The sequence below is a fragment of the Branchiostoma belcheri genome, unplaced genomic scaffold, assembly GCF_001625305.1.
Source record: "Branchiostoma belcheri isolate BF01 breed outbred unplaced genomic scaffold, Haploidv18h27 scaffold2, whole genome shotgun sequence".
Taxonomy (NCBI): Eukaryota; Metazoa; Chordata; class Leptocardii; order Amphioxiformes; family Branchiostomatidae; genus Branchiostoma; species Branchiostoma belcheri.
In genome coordinates this window covers 4,913,448-4,929,803 of record NW_017803490.1, presented here as the reverse complement: position 1 = coordinate 4,929,803, position 16,356 = coordinate 4,913,448, and the positions used below count along the sequence as shown (strand labels likewise).

The window sequence follows — 16,356 nt, the reverse complement described above, 5'->3', positions numbered from 1 at the left end:
TGTCTTCTCAGATGGCTTCTACACTTTTCCACCCTCTCCAAAACACGCTGTTAAAATAACTCTGCCATTGTCTGGGTAAGATTGGACTCATGTTTTTTGGGCAGGAAACACTTTACTTCGCAATACCACCAGCTCATGTTTCCTTTTAACTCCCGTTGTACCCTTCCCACCCCCTGATCTTAATGGTTTGTGCTGAAACTTAGGAGAAAAGAAACATCCTTGTGGGCTAGATTAATTTCTAATAGGGGTGATTTCTTGTGTTACACGCTGTATAATCAACTGCATTGAGTTGGATCACTACTCTAGTGTTTTTGATACCTGAATTTTCACCTTGTTTTTTAGACATGGGAAGGGATACGGGTTTGAAAGCATACCGTTGAAAGATGGTGTGCCGGAACCATAGACTAAGCTCAAGTTTTGTGTACTGATAGTTCCGAGTAATTAGTCGTAAGTTGTTTTTCGTCCCCTTTTGAAGCGGTGGCGCCGGAGCGGGGATGGCAGGACTCAGATGTCCGCTGCGCCAGCGTCTAACGTTTCATGAAAGCGATTTCTTAAGGAGTAATCATTCCAGTGAATTAAGGTTTTACCACCCAGAACAGGGGAGAGGAAATAGTGCAAGGGAAACACCTGTCTGTGGGTACTGTATTTCTCAAAACTTTCACAGTAGTTTTACTTTCAGGTTGACCATTCTATCACAAATTCACAACAGTACAAGTTAGTAATATGTATGCATTAAATTTAAAAATACAGCTATACTACAGAATTGTTTCAACTATGAATTCTAAACATTGCAAAAAAAACCTTTTCCTTTTTATCATAAAAGTAATGCATTTACAATATGGAATATCTTTTGATTTTGTGCCACTTGTGTGGTGTCTCGACTCTGTGTCAGGTATAAAGTATGTGGTATCAAACCAACATTTTTATCAAATTCTGATATAGTTTTGATATAGGTAGCAAAGATTTTTTTATGTCGATCGAATTACACAATATTTTTATATGTACAAAACAAAATAAACAAATAGGTTAGGTGTTGATGAAAGTCAGATATTGTAAAGATGTCCCTTAGTCTTTTTAGAGAATTCGTATCCACTTGTGCTAAAGGTTAATTGATCATAATTGTTGGTTAGTATAATGTAGCTAAACATAACATTGTAGCTAAATGAGTTGATTTCAATCCACAAAGCAATCTTTCTTATCACCAGCAAGGCTTTTTGTGGAAGAAAACAGTAGTAGGTTTGACTCTGACACAAGCCCTCATTCATAATGTAAATCTGATTGTAGCTCATGCCAAGCAAATTGGCTAAAAGTGAAGCCGCCTGGCGCCACAGATTACAAAAACGAGATATCCATCTAGTGTCTTCTACAACATGGTTCAACACAATGTAAGATAGAGTTACTGCAAATTGACCTGAGCGTTTGTCTATACCAATGGCTGAGTTGATTGCTAAGGTACCAAATTGGCTGAAACTGGAGAGGACTGGCGCCGTAGAGAGAAGAGAGAGACTTCTGAATCGAGTTACGTTACGGCCTTGCTAGGAAAGTGACTGACTTCATTCTAGTAATAAGACGTTCTTAGAAGCTAATCGCACTTGACATAGAGTGAATGAACGTATTGCTGGGCAATTGTACAGGGTAGAATGTATGGCAACAATAACAAAGCAATAATACTAAAAACTTGAAAATATGGACATAAATGGTGTATGACCTTGGATATAGATGGCATATGGCCTTGAAGATTTGGAAGAAACTTTAGAAAAAGAAAGCATTGAAGAAAAAAATCCACATAGGTTTTCATTCAGTGTCAAGGTGATATTAAAATGGTTAGAAGAAAAAAAATGTATTTCATGTTTATAGATGTGCAAAGTGGCTGCATTGAGTTGAATTTGGTCACCACCATTTAGTACATACAATTACACAATTACTATTGTTGTATTGAAGCTCACTTGCAAAACTTCACTTGACAAGTATTTGTAATCTCCATTGTTTCAGTTTGCAAAAGATTTTACCAAGGGTTTGTTCTTTGGATTAATTTGTAGGAGGGGCTTAGTGTGATTGGCATTGGAGTGTGAACAAGAGCTAATTAGACTGTGTGTTTTCCTAACAGTCTGCTAGATTTGTTTATGGAAATGCAGGAAAGAGTTGGGTTACCTGAAATAACATATTAAAGATGGATACTGGGCATACTGTCTGGTTGGTTTTTCCCTCCTGTCCATTTAATACCTAATTGTTGGAAAATGATAACTAAAATTGAAAAAAAAAATCATGTGAGATCCTATTCGGAAAAAATTGAATCTGAAATTCATAGATGCAGTGAAATTGTATGATAAAAGGGTATGAGATGCATATAAATGAACAAGATATGTAACTTGTTAGGTTACCGTTAGGACACACTGAAGTAACCATTTGGCTAAACCATAGTATAAAACCTATATTGGTTACAGGTTTACTAGGCAGTATGGAGAAGGTTAAATTTGAACTACAGTATGTGTAACATTATAACTTGCAACAGTGATGACATGTATAAAAGTGTTGAGCTCTTAATTTACCTTGCAACACCTGTTACTGATATGCTGGTAGAATTTAAGCTCTAGTATAAACAAGATATGACAGCGAGCCATTCATTATCTGGGGATGAAATATTTTATAGCTAGCAGTAGTGGACTCCATATGAGTCCGGTTAACTTTACGAGGTGGATTAGGTCCAGAGCTGAGATTGGTTTTTCTGATAAAACCAGTTAGCTTCAGAACTCAGCTTGCAACAAGAAATCAAAGATCTCATACCTCTGAGAAATACGAAGAGTCGCTGTGAATTTGTTATTTTATTCCTTGCTATGAATTTCTTGCCCATTCTGCCCATGCATGTTCCCACTGGCTGGAATTAGTGGTAGGCATGGGGGGAATTCAGGAAGCTGGGGCTATTAGTATTACTCCCCAGAAGTCTGAAATCTCCAATTCCTTATTTGCTCTCAATACCCATCAATATTAATTTCAAGCTTATGATTACATTACAAGAAACTAATGAAGTATTGGTTCAGCCAGGAACTCAAGACATTTTCATAAATGAGCCATTTTGCAAAATGTCATTTTTAGAGCTTCCTTCCACAGCTCCAGACAGCAGTAAAATATACTAGATGTCAGCTAACATATTTGTAATTAGATTCTAGTCTGTCTTGCAGTATCAGGTAACGAAGAATAAAGTTGTAATTGTAAGGCTAGCCAAGTGCGTAGGAAGAGGCAAACTGTCAGTGGTTGACTGTTGGTATCTGAGAAGGTTTATCTGTCTTTTAACTGTCTGTTAAACAGGAAATGATGTTTACTGTGAGGTGTAGGTTTGTTGAGAACAATTTAAAATAGTCTTGAAATGTTTGCAATGGTTTTATTTTCAAGAACTGACCTCTCAGTACAGTACCATACGAATTATGACATGGTGAATATGTGTTTTGTAATCCTGTTGTACTACAAAATTGTTTGAACTGTAAAATAAAAATGAAAAACAGCATTTATTTACAAGCACACTTTAGAAGATTTGAAAAGTTGCACAACTATTTTTGTCCTACATGCTAAGGTCTGTACACTTTATGTCAAAGGGAAATCTGAATTGTCAAAAAATTCTGTATTATCAAAAACTGTATTATCAAAAACAGGAAACACAACATTTTTTCCTAGGCCTAAAGCAATTTTGGAATATAGAGATTCTCTGTAAAACTAGCCAGACAATGGCCAAACTCATAATAACCCCCCTTGAGTCAGTACAAAGCTCACTGCTGACTGTACTACTGCTGCCAATATCATGTCAGCACTTTACAGGTGTTAGTGAGAAGCTCTCCAGGTGTGCCTGGGAAATGCTGAGGAGATCCCTTCTGACAGATTGATGTAGTGAAAAGACACCTGTTTTCTCACCCTGAAGGAAGGTTGAACTGTAATTTTCAACACAATAAGTGGACTTATATTCAAATTTTTCAGTCTTGTCTTGGTCAAGGAATGAGCAATTCACTACTCCTGTGATGTCATGTTATGTAGATAGAATAGGTGATGGCAGATTATTAGTTGCAGATGGTGCATGGCCCCCCCCCCCTTCTGTAGAGACAGTTGTAAGGCTTCTTACAAAAATATTTCAAGCATGAAAGTCTTGGAATTGATCCGAAATGTTTGTTGCGTATGGTCATATTTACCAAGAATTTTGGAACAAGTTTATTTGTATACTAATTGTTTGTTGAAAATGTTCGATTCTTGACTATTAGGACAAAGAAAGGCGTCTAACCCAAAGTCTTGGAATCGATCCAGAATGTATGTTGCATATGACCATATTTAACGAGAAGGGGTTGTTGTTGTCCTAGCAGGTAGCGTTGTAATTACGTACAAATGAGCGATGATCACAGATGGCGGTGCCCCGCCCCAGGCCTGTTAGATTGAGTAACACACCTTACAGTAGATTTTGAAGCTTTAGCTTGAAGGAAAACTCTAACCCAACAAAAGGCCCGTCATGTGTAAGATATCTCACCTGGGGCAAGATGTCGTAAAGGTCTGAAAAGATTGTCTGAAGATTACATATTATTATCCTAGATAGCAAAGGATACTGTGAATTCAGTTACTTTCACAACAGTTTAATTTACTGGTGGTATGAGGGAAAAGGAGGCATGTTGTGGTGTTTTCAGATTTGCAGTTGAAACAATTTAGACATTCGTTGTGGCTTGAATTTGCAGTAGATAGGTCATGGCCAAAAGCATAAAACCACTGCGAAACAGAAGTATGTTGCCTAGGATGTTGTGATAGTCATACAAGTCTAGAACTAGAGAATATCTTAAAAGACAAGCTTGGAAAAGCAGATTGTACTTAGTTCAGAAATGATATCGATGGTGAGCCTAAATGAGAGATTGCTGAAATTTTCATGGTACTTTTATGTTCACGGTTTGCGCCGACTTTTTTCTGCACCTGCTGCCACCGCGAACATATAGTTCCGCGAACATGTCCTTTTTCTCTCAGACTTTTGCAACCGCGAACATAAAGTGAATCACAGTATTCTACACTTGTGAAGCTTACTGTGTTGATTTACATCACCACCTGTTACATCTTGTACCTTTGTGATAACAAAATTCTACTACTTGACAAATTGTCAATTACAGCAGAGGAATGGGCTTGGCCCAGGGGCAGGCATATCACGGCTGTAATCAGAGACTGTGGCTTTCCAACTCTGCGACCTTTGCTAGTCTGCGTTCTACTGGGACACAGACTTATCTGGGTGGAATGTAGCAGAAAAATTCTGTTTTCTTGAACTGCAAATGTTGTTTGTGTGTCCGGAAAACTACTGTAAATTATGTTATGTTCGCGGTAGCAAACATTCGGGGTCTGGGAAAAATGGACGTGAGACTATATATTCACAGTGGCTGCAGGTAGATCTACAGAAAAAAGAATGTCGGAGAATTATTTGTTCAAGGTAACGATAAGTTCGCTGTACAGAAGTGACAGCAAAATGGCGAATGTAAAGTACTGTGAAAAAGTTTGTGATTTACAGTTTTTGGAGATCGTAAACTAAAAGAGTTCATATGATTTTGTGAAGGAGAGAGACAATTGAAGGTAGTAAATGTGAAGGTCAGTTTATTTCAAGGTCAAGAAAAAAAATGGTCAACCATACCATGCCAATTTGATTGGTTTTTTCACAGGTGTGCTCCCAAAAAATAATCCGGAATCAACTGTTAATTTTATGTGAAGGATATTTTTTTTCTTTTTAGTACAATGTTTGGACCAGTAGTTTGGCAGAGGTTCAAGGTCGTGATTCTTATAAATGTTTAGCTTTGATGATAACCTCTTTATGAAATACCCATAAAAGCACACAAAAAGCAGATGTACTTCAAAACATCCAAGTAATATGGAGTGATAAGATCAACTTCAAGTAGTGCCTGGCTTGTTTTTACGTCTTTTCAAGTTGTAAAACAAGTTTTATGATAAGGTAGGTTTATCATTTGCCCCAGGCATGGATTATAAGTTCAGTTAATGACTTAGAAGTAAACTCTTCATAATGAGCACCTGTTCATGGGTGAATATTAGTACTAATGATGGCAAAGATGATATTAACTTTTATAACCACGCTAGTAAACATTTGGTATTATTAGAGTCGTAAAACTTAAAAGTATATTGTGCACATTGAAGTGTTAGTACCATGAACAAATAATTTGCAGATTTTCTTTTTGCTGCACCTGCCGCCACCACAGACGTATATTTCCACGAATATTTTCATTTTTCTCAGAGTCAGACAGCAAACTTTTGCTACGGAGAACATAACGTGATTTACAGTAGATTCAGGTCAATTTACTAACTTAGAAGAAATTGAATGATAGACAAAAACAGTTGTCAGAATGTCTTCTTTGAAACCGAGTAGATTACGTCCAATTGTTTCCACGTTTTTCTGGTTTGGAGGAATCTGGATCTGGCAGTTGACTGGCAGAGTCAGATGTTGTTATAGGTGGTGCAGGGTGTAAGTTACAAGTCAAGTCTGTAAGTCTCCAAATCTAATAACATTCAAATTAATAAAGTCAGGCTGACAAATGATAAGGGCAGGAGTTTGATAGGAGGGTCATTCCAGTATTGTGGGGGAGGGGGGCTTGTGAAAGAAACTGGCAAGGTATCCATCCATATATTTTTTGGCTTAGCTACTGTAACATTCATTGTGTATACGTGTCCAAACAAGAAAGATTTGAAACATTCTAGATATAAGTCTTTAGAGTTGTCTGAATTTCTTGTTTCATTAATTGTCAATTCTGATTCAGTTCATATTCACACGGCCACTTCTGCACAGCCTGCTGAGACCATTTTGACCTCCAAGTTGGCCTACCTGTCAGTCTGTGGTTACACCATTTCCCCTCTTACTCCCTGTGACTGTACTATTTAGATAGCTACAGACATACAAGTAAACAAGCAGACAAACGCTGAAAGCAAAACCTCCACATGGAGGTAAATATACTGGATAGGGCAACGAAAATTATGGGGTTGGATATCAGGCTAGTGAAATCAAAAGACCACAGTCTGTGATTGAAGTTAGCTACTTAACTTGTTGTCAGGCATATTTGAAGTGGGAATTCTTCAGAAAATAGTTGGACTTTCCTTGTAATTAAATTAGTGCACATGTCAGAATGTCAGAGTGTGAGAAACACCAGACCTACCGACTTGATGTCCTCAAGTTCACCGTACTTATTAGCAGTGAAGTAAATTAAAGGCTGTAGCATGATTAGAAAGCTGACATGTTTCAGACATGCTACAAGGGAGTTTGCATTCTACATTGCAGAAAGGAAGTATTCTAAGCCCTGGAATGTTCCAATGAAAGAAGGGGGAGCTACAAGGTCGCTGCTACAGTGCTTTTGCCATCAAATGTCACACAAAAGAGTAATGACCTTTCGTTCTGTGTTCATCAAATTAGAGTCAATTGTTCTCATAAATGACAGGAAGGACGCAGGACCAACGTTGACCTTCCAAAAAACAAAATTTAATTCCGTCGTTCCCTTCAGGGGCTTAAACGGATTAGCATAATTGTGATTCATCGGAAAGGGCAAGTTTTTATGGGAAACTTGTAATTGCATTGGATGAGAGCACATCACTGTCATACTTGGAGTTTAAAGCGTTTTTTAATCAAATTAAAGAAAGCGTAAAACATTGAGTGTGACAGCTAAGGCTTTAGAATATAGGGAAAAGATTTGGACAAAAAATAAAATGGATATAGATAGACATATGAATCCATAGATGAAGACTTATACAAGATGATACCAGGTAATGATGTTTTTAGCATAAAATACAAAACAAGAAATATTCTAGATGATGAAATCTGTTTGATATTGACATTTACTGCCATTTCTCAGCACATTTTCAGTATCATTTTAAACTTAAAGCATTTGAAGTAGCCCCAAAACAAAGTACGTGAAGCATCTCTTTATTTTTTCGTTACCAGCCATAAAAAGCTAGAATCAGTTTACAATACAAAACAACAAATCCAGTTTTGCGCCCTTGAAATTGCATTTTAAAGGATACTCTACCTCTCTGTAGTCATGTCCAATTGAACAGTCCTAACCTGATTATAGTGTCCTAAATAGGAGGATTAACAGGAGAGGGGGTAGATCTATCACTGTAGGTGCTTATCAGTCACATTACTGATTACAGTACATAACTGTGATGGTCCTGGGATGCACTTACTTGTACTTGAGGCTCTGATATTAGATGTTTAGATGCTTCAGATCATTAATTAGGGTTTGACATTTGCTACAGTGGCCTTGTCTGTCCAGGATCTGTCAAGATGACCTTTCCATTCAGTGTAAATGCCACATCAATGATGGGACTTAATTTGATTTCACAGTAGCGTAACATGTGTGCTGTTACCTCCAAGTACAGTGGTGTTGTTTGGGTGGTGTTTTTGTTTGTTTGTGTGTGCGTAAGAGAGAGAGAGAGAGAGAGAGAGAGAGAGAATGAGAAGGAGTTTGCTAAATGTGAAAGTATTTGAATGACAGCGCACGATGGGGGGGGGGGGAGTATTACATGTACCTCACTACAGACCCCAGAAGGTCAGATACAGGAAATGGGGTCCCAGAAGCTGGCAGAGAGCCATAATAAGAAAAATCATTTATATTTTTCAAGCACAGATACATTGTAAGTAATCAAAGTACTGTAGTTTTCATTGTGGATTCACCACACCACAGATATGTACGCTCTCTTGCATTGTGTTTCTACGGTTGTTCAGCCATGAAGTCAAAACACCACAAGCACTTCCTTTCCACGAAATCAAGTTCCCTCGAACCTAAACGAGTTTACAGTACTTTGAAGTTTGCCAAGAAAAGCTTGTTGTTTCAAGCCCACCTAGTTCCCCCCTGAATGCATGGCTTCTTACTTTTCACACCTTGCGGGCCACGGAAAGTTACAGGTACATTTTTGGCATATCTACGGTGCTCAAACGGACCTCACCCCTGCACTACTGCATTACTCAGCCTCATTAGTGAACTAATTACCAACAAGCAGTCAGTGGCCCCTGCCCAGATGTAGGTTTGATACAGGACATTCCTTACTGTCTGTAACACAGGAATGAGGAACTAGGCTGTTAGTGAAAGATGTGTTGTAGATAACGGGCTGGCTCCCATTTTATGGTTGGTTGGTTGGTTGCTCAGAAAATGTCTGAGATTGCAACAAAGTCCTTGCAAGACTCAATTTGGGATTTTTTTCACTTGCGAAGAGATGTAATAAATGATTATGAGCCATGAAATGAGAGATTATATGACAGACTATGTGATGAAGCAGAATTGCCAAATATATCACAGAAAATGTTTGCAAAGATGAAATCTCACAGCAGTAATGTAGACCATTTTTTCAAATCAGTACAAAGATTTGCTAGTCCATGCTGTAACTTAAGTCTTTGATTTTGTATGATATTTCCTTATTGTTATATGACACTTAAAATGTGGCTTTCTAAAATGTATCTAATCAATAACAAATCTCTTACATTTTTCAGGTGATGTCAGACAATTTAGTGAATTCTACTTCACGAACGAGCCGCAGGACATGACAGTAGAGCGCGACGTGCCCGCCATGTTTAACTGCTCGGCCGTCGGCAGTCCCAAACCCACCGTGGAGTGGAAAAAGGACGGGACTTTCCTGAACTTGTTCGGCGAGACCAGGAGATCAATTCTGAACAATGGATCGCTGCGTTTTAGCAGCATCATTCATAATAAGAACGAAAAACCAGACGAGGGTCTGTATCAGTGTGTGGCCTCCGTGGATAGCTTAGGAACCATTGTTAGTAGGATGGCCAGACTTCAGGTGGCAAGTAAGTACAGGCTGGTTCTATTATCTTTTTTGGACAAATGAATTTGACAGTTGACATTGAAAACGAGTCATTCCAACTCTAACACACTGGTAGTGTAACTATAAGGTGCTTTTTTTGCTCTATACAATGTGCCCTGCTTGTTTTTTTCCACACATTTTGCCCCATACAAGGTGTCCTGCTTTTTTTTACACATTTTGCTCCATACAATGTGCCCTGCTTTTTTAAACACACAATGTGCCCTACTTTTTTTTACACACATTTTGTACCACTCATTGTGTCCTGCTTGTTTTTTTTCTTACAGCCCTGAGTAGATTTGAGAGAGAGCCCCAGGCTACCTCAGTTCACATGGAAGAGAACCTGAGACTGGAGTGTAGAATACAGGGCTCGCCCAAGCCTGATATCAGATGGCTGAAAGATGGGAAAGACATTGAACACGACCTCTTCGAGGTAAGAACTCCAAGTACTAGTTCTGTTGATAAGCTCCAAAAAAACAGGTGTTTTTACATGTATGTGTTTGTCATTTCTATGGTAGAAGTTGCTTGGAAAGGTAGCCTAGATGCCAGACTGTTTCCTGGGCCTACACTTATATACATACAACATTTCAAGTCAGAAACTACAATACAGGATGCACTTGCTTTCATTTTAGATGCTGTCCATTTTTCTTTGATTGATTTTCTGAATATCCCTTAGTTCTGTCAGATTTAGTTTCTTTGCACTTAGTTTATTTCTCCACTGTTGCATTTCGTTAGTATATGCTTTGTTTCCTTAATTATTTCCCTTTTCCCTTGGTTTTCTCTTTTTTCCCCACACTTCTAGCCATACATTCAAGCAGAGAGGGTGAGTTTCTATGGGGTAGTTTCTTCCCTTGTCTTCTTTCCCTTACTGTCTAGAGCCTGCTCTTTTAATACTAACCCGGCTTGCAGATTTTTTTTAAGAGAATGATGACTTGTTATCTTGTATAAGCATTATTTGAAGTTCCATTTGTTTAATATGTCACAATTTGAAGTCAACTTTCTGTACTGTTTGTGTAACATTGCAATTGATTTGGAATGTAGAATATATGAACTAGTATGTTCCAAATTCAATGCCTTTTTAAGCCAGTTTATGGTTTGAACTTTGCATTCAAAATGTTACAGATTAAGAACCCTAACTTGTAAAAAGTTCTTTGCTAGATCATGCTTAATATACATCGTATGTTTAGGTGTGTTTTGTCTCAGGGCTACCTACAAAGCATCACACTGCATACACAGTTCAAACCATGAACCGGTGCACCTTCGGTGTCTCGTAAGTTTTTCTAACTTTTGTTCCTGATATTTGCCGCAGGGAATCACGATACTTCCGAGCGGTGCGCTGGAAATCGCGTACGTCCAGTACACAGACGCAGGGAGGTACAAATGTGTGGCAGCTAACCCAGCCAGGGAGAGGGAGAGCGCTGAAGCTGCAGTCTCTGTTCTTCCCGGTAAAAAATGATTTGTTAAAAAACCTTTTGAATAACAGGATTGGAAAAAAATTATGTTTTCATTCTTTGACATGTTTTTCCTTGCCTACATTTTTTGTTACTTGCAGAACAACTTTGTGTATATTTGTCAAATATTCAGTCATATGATGTAACAAAAAAATGCCAAACTTCATGTAAAGACATGCCTTGAACTTAATTTGAGATGTCTGTGGAACCACTAATGTTCATAGTATGCAATGATATTGCAGGTTTGATTGTATAATGATATACAAACACTGTTTTCTCTATAACATTAATAATAACAATGTATGTTAAAGTAGAAATTCTATAGAGGTTATAACAGAGACTCAAAAGATGTTAGTTGAAAATGGCTACAACATGATCTGTTCTGTGTTCAGCTCTGGAACAGGTGAAGGAGCCAGAGTTAATCGTACTGCCAGAGGACATGACTGTGTTAGAGGGACAGACGGTTGTTCTAGAGTGTGTCGTGAACGCCATGCCCGAGGCTGACGTCATTTGGAGCTTTGGTGGACAAGACATCGACACAGGGTATGTCCCATTTGTTTGTGGGTGGACAAACATTGTGACACTAAAATAGCATTTGTTATGAAAGAAAAAATATAGAACGATTTAAAGTGAAGAATGCTCTGCAAAATGAAGGTTTTGCAAGTTCCACTCTACTAGTATTATGGTATCATCTTTTTCATTATTCTGTTATATTTATGTTTAAGAGGGAAGCTTTGTATAATTGTTACTAGTATTATGCTAACCTTGTACAGCTTTTGTATCTTCTTTTAGTGCTCATTATTGTCATCACTTGTAAAGCACAAATATCTTGAACTGTGTCATGGAATTCTTTGCACTGTTCTTTAGAATGGTGTTTCCTGTTTGTGTTGTTCCCTTGTTTTCTAACTCAAGGTATTGTCCTTTACCTTTGACCTTGTACATGTGCAGGTCTAACTGTGAACTGGCTTATTGCGTCATTTTTGTCATGTTTCTCCTTGTCCAGTATTCCACTGTTCTGAGTCTAGCACTGGTTACAAGTTATTAGCCTGTACCTTTAACCTTGTGTACATGTATGCACAAGTCTAACTGTGAACTGCCTGGCTTATTGTGTCATTCCTCACATGTTTCTCCTTGTCCAGTATTCTACTGTTCTGAGTCTGTACGTCAGTCTGTCTAAACCCTTCCTTCTGTGTCCTCTCGATTCAGCACCGATTCTGTTGACAGATCCGGCAGCAGACATTCCATCATCGGGGTCAGTAACCTGAGAATAGAGAACGCGCGCGAGTCCGATAGCGGGATGTACCGCTGTACCGGAGAGAACGACCACGGCTCCGTCACCGCCTCTGCACAGCTCATCGTAAACGGTAAGGGGGAAAATAAAATCAGCAGTTTCATATCCAATTAACTGGAGTCCCAAGTTTATATTCTTTACAGTAAATGTTACCAGGGCTCTAAATCTTTTTTTTCTGCATTCCTGCATTGGTGCAGGGAACGTTGAAAATAACCTGCACAATACACGTTTTACTTGTACCACTCAAACTTTGAGAAGTATGAATTATACTAAAACTGTTCGTAAACCTTTGCCATTATTTCTTTTATACGTCACAGGTGATACAGGTTTAGATGCAGGTAGACATCAGAAATACCTGCACAGCTCCAATTTTACCTTTAAGGTGCATATGCAAGTGGTATTTTGAAATGTTTATTGAAAAACATTTTATATGCAAAGAAATCATTGGAAATTTTATTGTTTCATCATTCTAGTGCCTCCAAAGTTTATGACTACCCCAAGCAATACGTACGCCCATGAGCGCAGTGATATTGAGTTTGAGTGCGATGTCTACGCCAAACCTGCGCCCCACATCTCATGGATAAAGAATGGTGATGCTGTCATTCCCAGCGACTACTTCCAGGTTAGTGTGCTTTTTTAGAATGTCATCAAGGGATAATATGAAAAACAAGCTTTACACTATCAGCTATTGAAAAAGCATTACGTTTTGCTTCTACGTTTTGCATACTGATTGTTCTATCTGAAATTGAATCAAACAATGGAAAACAAGGTTGATTTGGTATATTTCTCGACAGATTTAAAACAGACAGAAGCATTATGAATCCTACACACATGCTAATTGGTCCATTTGAAATTGAATGAACCAATAGAAAACCAGGTTGATTTTGTATGTTTTCCAACAGATTCAGAATGGACAGAACCTGCGTATCCTGGGTCTGGTGAGGTCAGATGAGGGCATGTACCAGTGTGTGGCGACAAATGAGTACGGAAGCATCCAGTCATCGGCACAACTTATTATTGTCGACCCAGGTATGTTTAGAAACCCACTAACCAACTAACTAGAACTGGCTAACGGAAGATGTTGACAACTGAATTTTTACTCCGTTTTTCATATTTGTATGTTATGTACCTTACTAGAAAAAACATTTCTTCTCTCATGAGCTACATTTGCAACAATTCAAATAACCCACAGCTCTCCTTATTTGGAAATATAATTCCAATGGCTCTGCCACTGAGGTGTCGCCAAAAATTCACGAAAAACAAGAATGACACAAGCTGGAAACACACAGGCGCATTACGAAGATTCTGTTTGAAGATGCAGGGTTGTTGTCACTCTTTCCCCACAAGCCCCCCTCCCCCCTGGAAGTGACATGTGCACAATGTCATCCTGACACATTGAAGCCGATACACAGTTTGAAAGGGAAACACCACAGAACCACTCTCGGCAGACGTGTCTGTCAGTATGTTTGCCTTCATCTGGGCGTAAATATTTACTCCAAAATGACAGAGGGGTAAAAAATGCTTACCCAAACTCGAGCCACAATGGGCTCCAAAATATGTTAAGACTTTACACCTGTACGTTGTGTATCTATTTGTACACAGGTGTGTATGTCTCACCTGTTGTACTACCACCAAATGTTTTGGCCACAGGTGTTTAAAGTGACATTTTTTCCCATTTACTTTAACCCTCAACATGCAAAGGGTGTCCCCATCTACCAGAATACTACTTGTAGGCTTGTCACCAAGTATGCTGAAAGTTTAGCAGGTTAAACTAAAAAATACAATGAAAATTTATAAAAGCAATAAAAACTGACAAAGATAGCTATGTAGGGGTCATGATTAAAGGTTAATGGAAGATACCAAAGTGCAATGTGAGTGGTCATAGAATTTTAGGGTGCCCCCACGTTTTAGAATGGAAGAGTCCAACCGTAGGTCCTGTTTTGTGTACACTTCTTGAGGAGTCTGAAGAGGCTTCTAAGGAGGCTTGATGTTTGTTGCTTAAAGCGCCGGGATTAAGGAACAGAACACCCAAGTTGAGAATGATGCTCAGAGAGAGCGTTGTTAGGGGTTGAGGAGTGCCATATGGGTGGGATATACATGATATGGGGAACATCTTTTATATGGTGTTGTCTTAGAACTTACTTTAAGGGATGGTTGGGTAAAGTGGAGAAAATTTAACTTCGTAGGAAAAAAAACAACAGACGTCTTCTCTTATGGTCGAAAACAGGTGCGTTGGATGTTTTTGAATTGTCGAAATTCTTTCGGAGTCATCGAAATTAGTGGCATTTCTTACCATACTGAAAGAATCACTGAAGTCTGAAGGGACTAGTTGGTGTTTGTAGTTCCCAAGAGAAAATCTTCATAGCTGCAAGTATCTACTGTACCAGAAAGTGTAACATATGCAAATGTTTTGAATATTCAAAGTCAATTTATTGATTATATGCAAATGAGGAAATTAAAATTCTGTCTTATGTATAGGAAAATGTGTAAAAAGAAGCAAACTAGTGAATAAAGTAGTATAGCGATGTTACGTTCAGTTTGTAATTTGAAAGAACGCTGTTTACTTGGACCTTAATTTGAACCTACGGAAACCAGGGAGTAAACAAGAAGCAGTGGGAAGCCGTTCTCCTTCCCAGGAAGACATCCTGGCTAGTGTACATCTGACACTTCTTTAATCCACGCCTGGCTTGTGTCTTCTCTCCTCTAAGACCCAGTAAAGCCTTCTGCTATATCAGCCTTTCCCAAGCCCCACTTGACTCCAAGGAACGATAAGAATTACGTCCAGAAGTCTTGAAAATAGCAGAAACACTTTAAGATCGGAGGGAAGTCAAAGTGCGAAGAACATTACTGGTGGTGGCAGTCTACGCAAGTTGGTCGTGGGAAAGGCGAAATCTACTTGTCGGATGTCAACAGTGGCTGCGCTACGTCCGTTAAAATACTTCACAATCTTAAGTAGAAAGACAGTACATGAAAGGCTTACTTGTGAAATTACAGCTGACATATGTTTACAGATAGCCTTGAGGAAGTCAGCATAAATGTTGAGTCAAACTTACATGTATCTGCATCGTATAGCTTATATAGTCTGTGACCCTTTGGTACAACACACCATCTTTGCAATCTGGTTATATTAGTAACCACTGAATGACCTGTCATAACCTTTACACATCTCACTGCAAGTGTTGTCTGGTTATCTAGTGAAGATACCCCTACTCTACTCAGTGACGATGAGCTATAGGCTAAAATAGTTCTCAGGAAAAAACTACTAATGTTTTACAGAAGTACCGGACACTGAATACCGCTGCATCTTCTGTATCATTAACCCCTTAGAAAGCTGATAAGACAGATGAATCAGAACAAAGAGAACACACTCTATGTAAATTCCTAACTGACCGCATCCGCTGGTTGACCCTCTCTCTGGTAGTCGTCCTCGCTAGACCCCCAATCTAGTGATGACTCATTAACACACAGCTATAATTACCAGCCTGAGATAACAGCACCTGGCTAATGTCCCAACTCCCCAGCCGACAGTTCCAGGTCTGTAGTGCTTTACACAGGCTAGCAGATACAGGAGTTGTTTACAGGTTACAGGTAGTGCTCTAGCCTGCACCCGTTTTCCCCTCAATTGCAGGAATTTGGTGGCTTAACAGAAAATTTTTTAACTGATCCGTCATCCCTGATGGATAGAATCGACAAAAATCTTGGGAAAGAATTAAAAAAAAAAAAAACCCATGAAGTGCCTCTCAAAATGTTGGAAAATGCATTTGCTTGAAAATCATCCCCTAGACCCCCCCCCCCCGATTT

General features: G+C 38.7%; 1 protein-coding gene across 7 annotated transcripts in view; it reads left to right on the top strand.

Annotated features, from left to right (window-relative positions):
• The window catches only part of LOC109468561 (neogenin-like), a 130,131-nt gene that overhangs the window by 30,931 nt on the left and 82,844 nt on the right, over positions 1–16,356 (top strand). For 5 of the 7 annotated variants that reach the window (XM_019766820.1, XM_019766819.1, XM_019766816.1 and 2 more), the window contains exons 2-9: positions 9,485–9,799; positions 10,101–10,246; positions 10,616–10,636; positions 11,123–11,258; positions 11,657–11,807; positions 12,471–12,628; positions 13,029–13,177; positions 13,458–13,584. In XM_019766820.1, the coding sequence (XP_019622379.1) occupies positions 9,485–9,799; positions 10,101–10,246; positions 10,616–10,636; positions 11,123–11,258; positions 11,657–11,807; positions 12,471–12,628; positions 13,029–13,177; positions 13,458–13,584 (1,203 nt within the window). The remainder of the gene's footprint in view (positions 1–9,484; positions 9,800–10,100; positions 10,247–10,615; positions 10,637–11,122; positions 11,259–11,656; positions 11,808–12,470; positions 12,629–13,028; positions 13,178–13,457; positions 13,585–16,356) is intronic. The other 2 variants (XM_019766814.1, XM_019766815.1) reach the window with 2 other exon arrangements.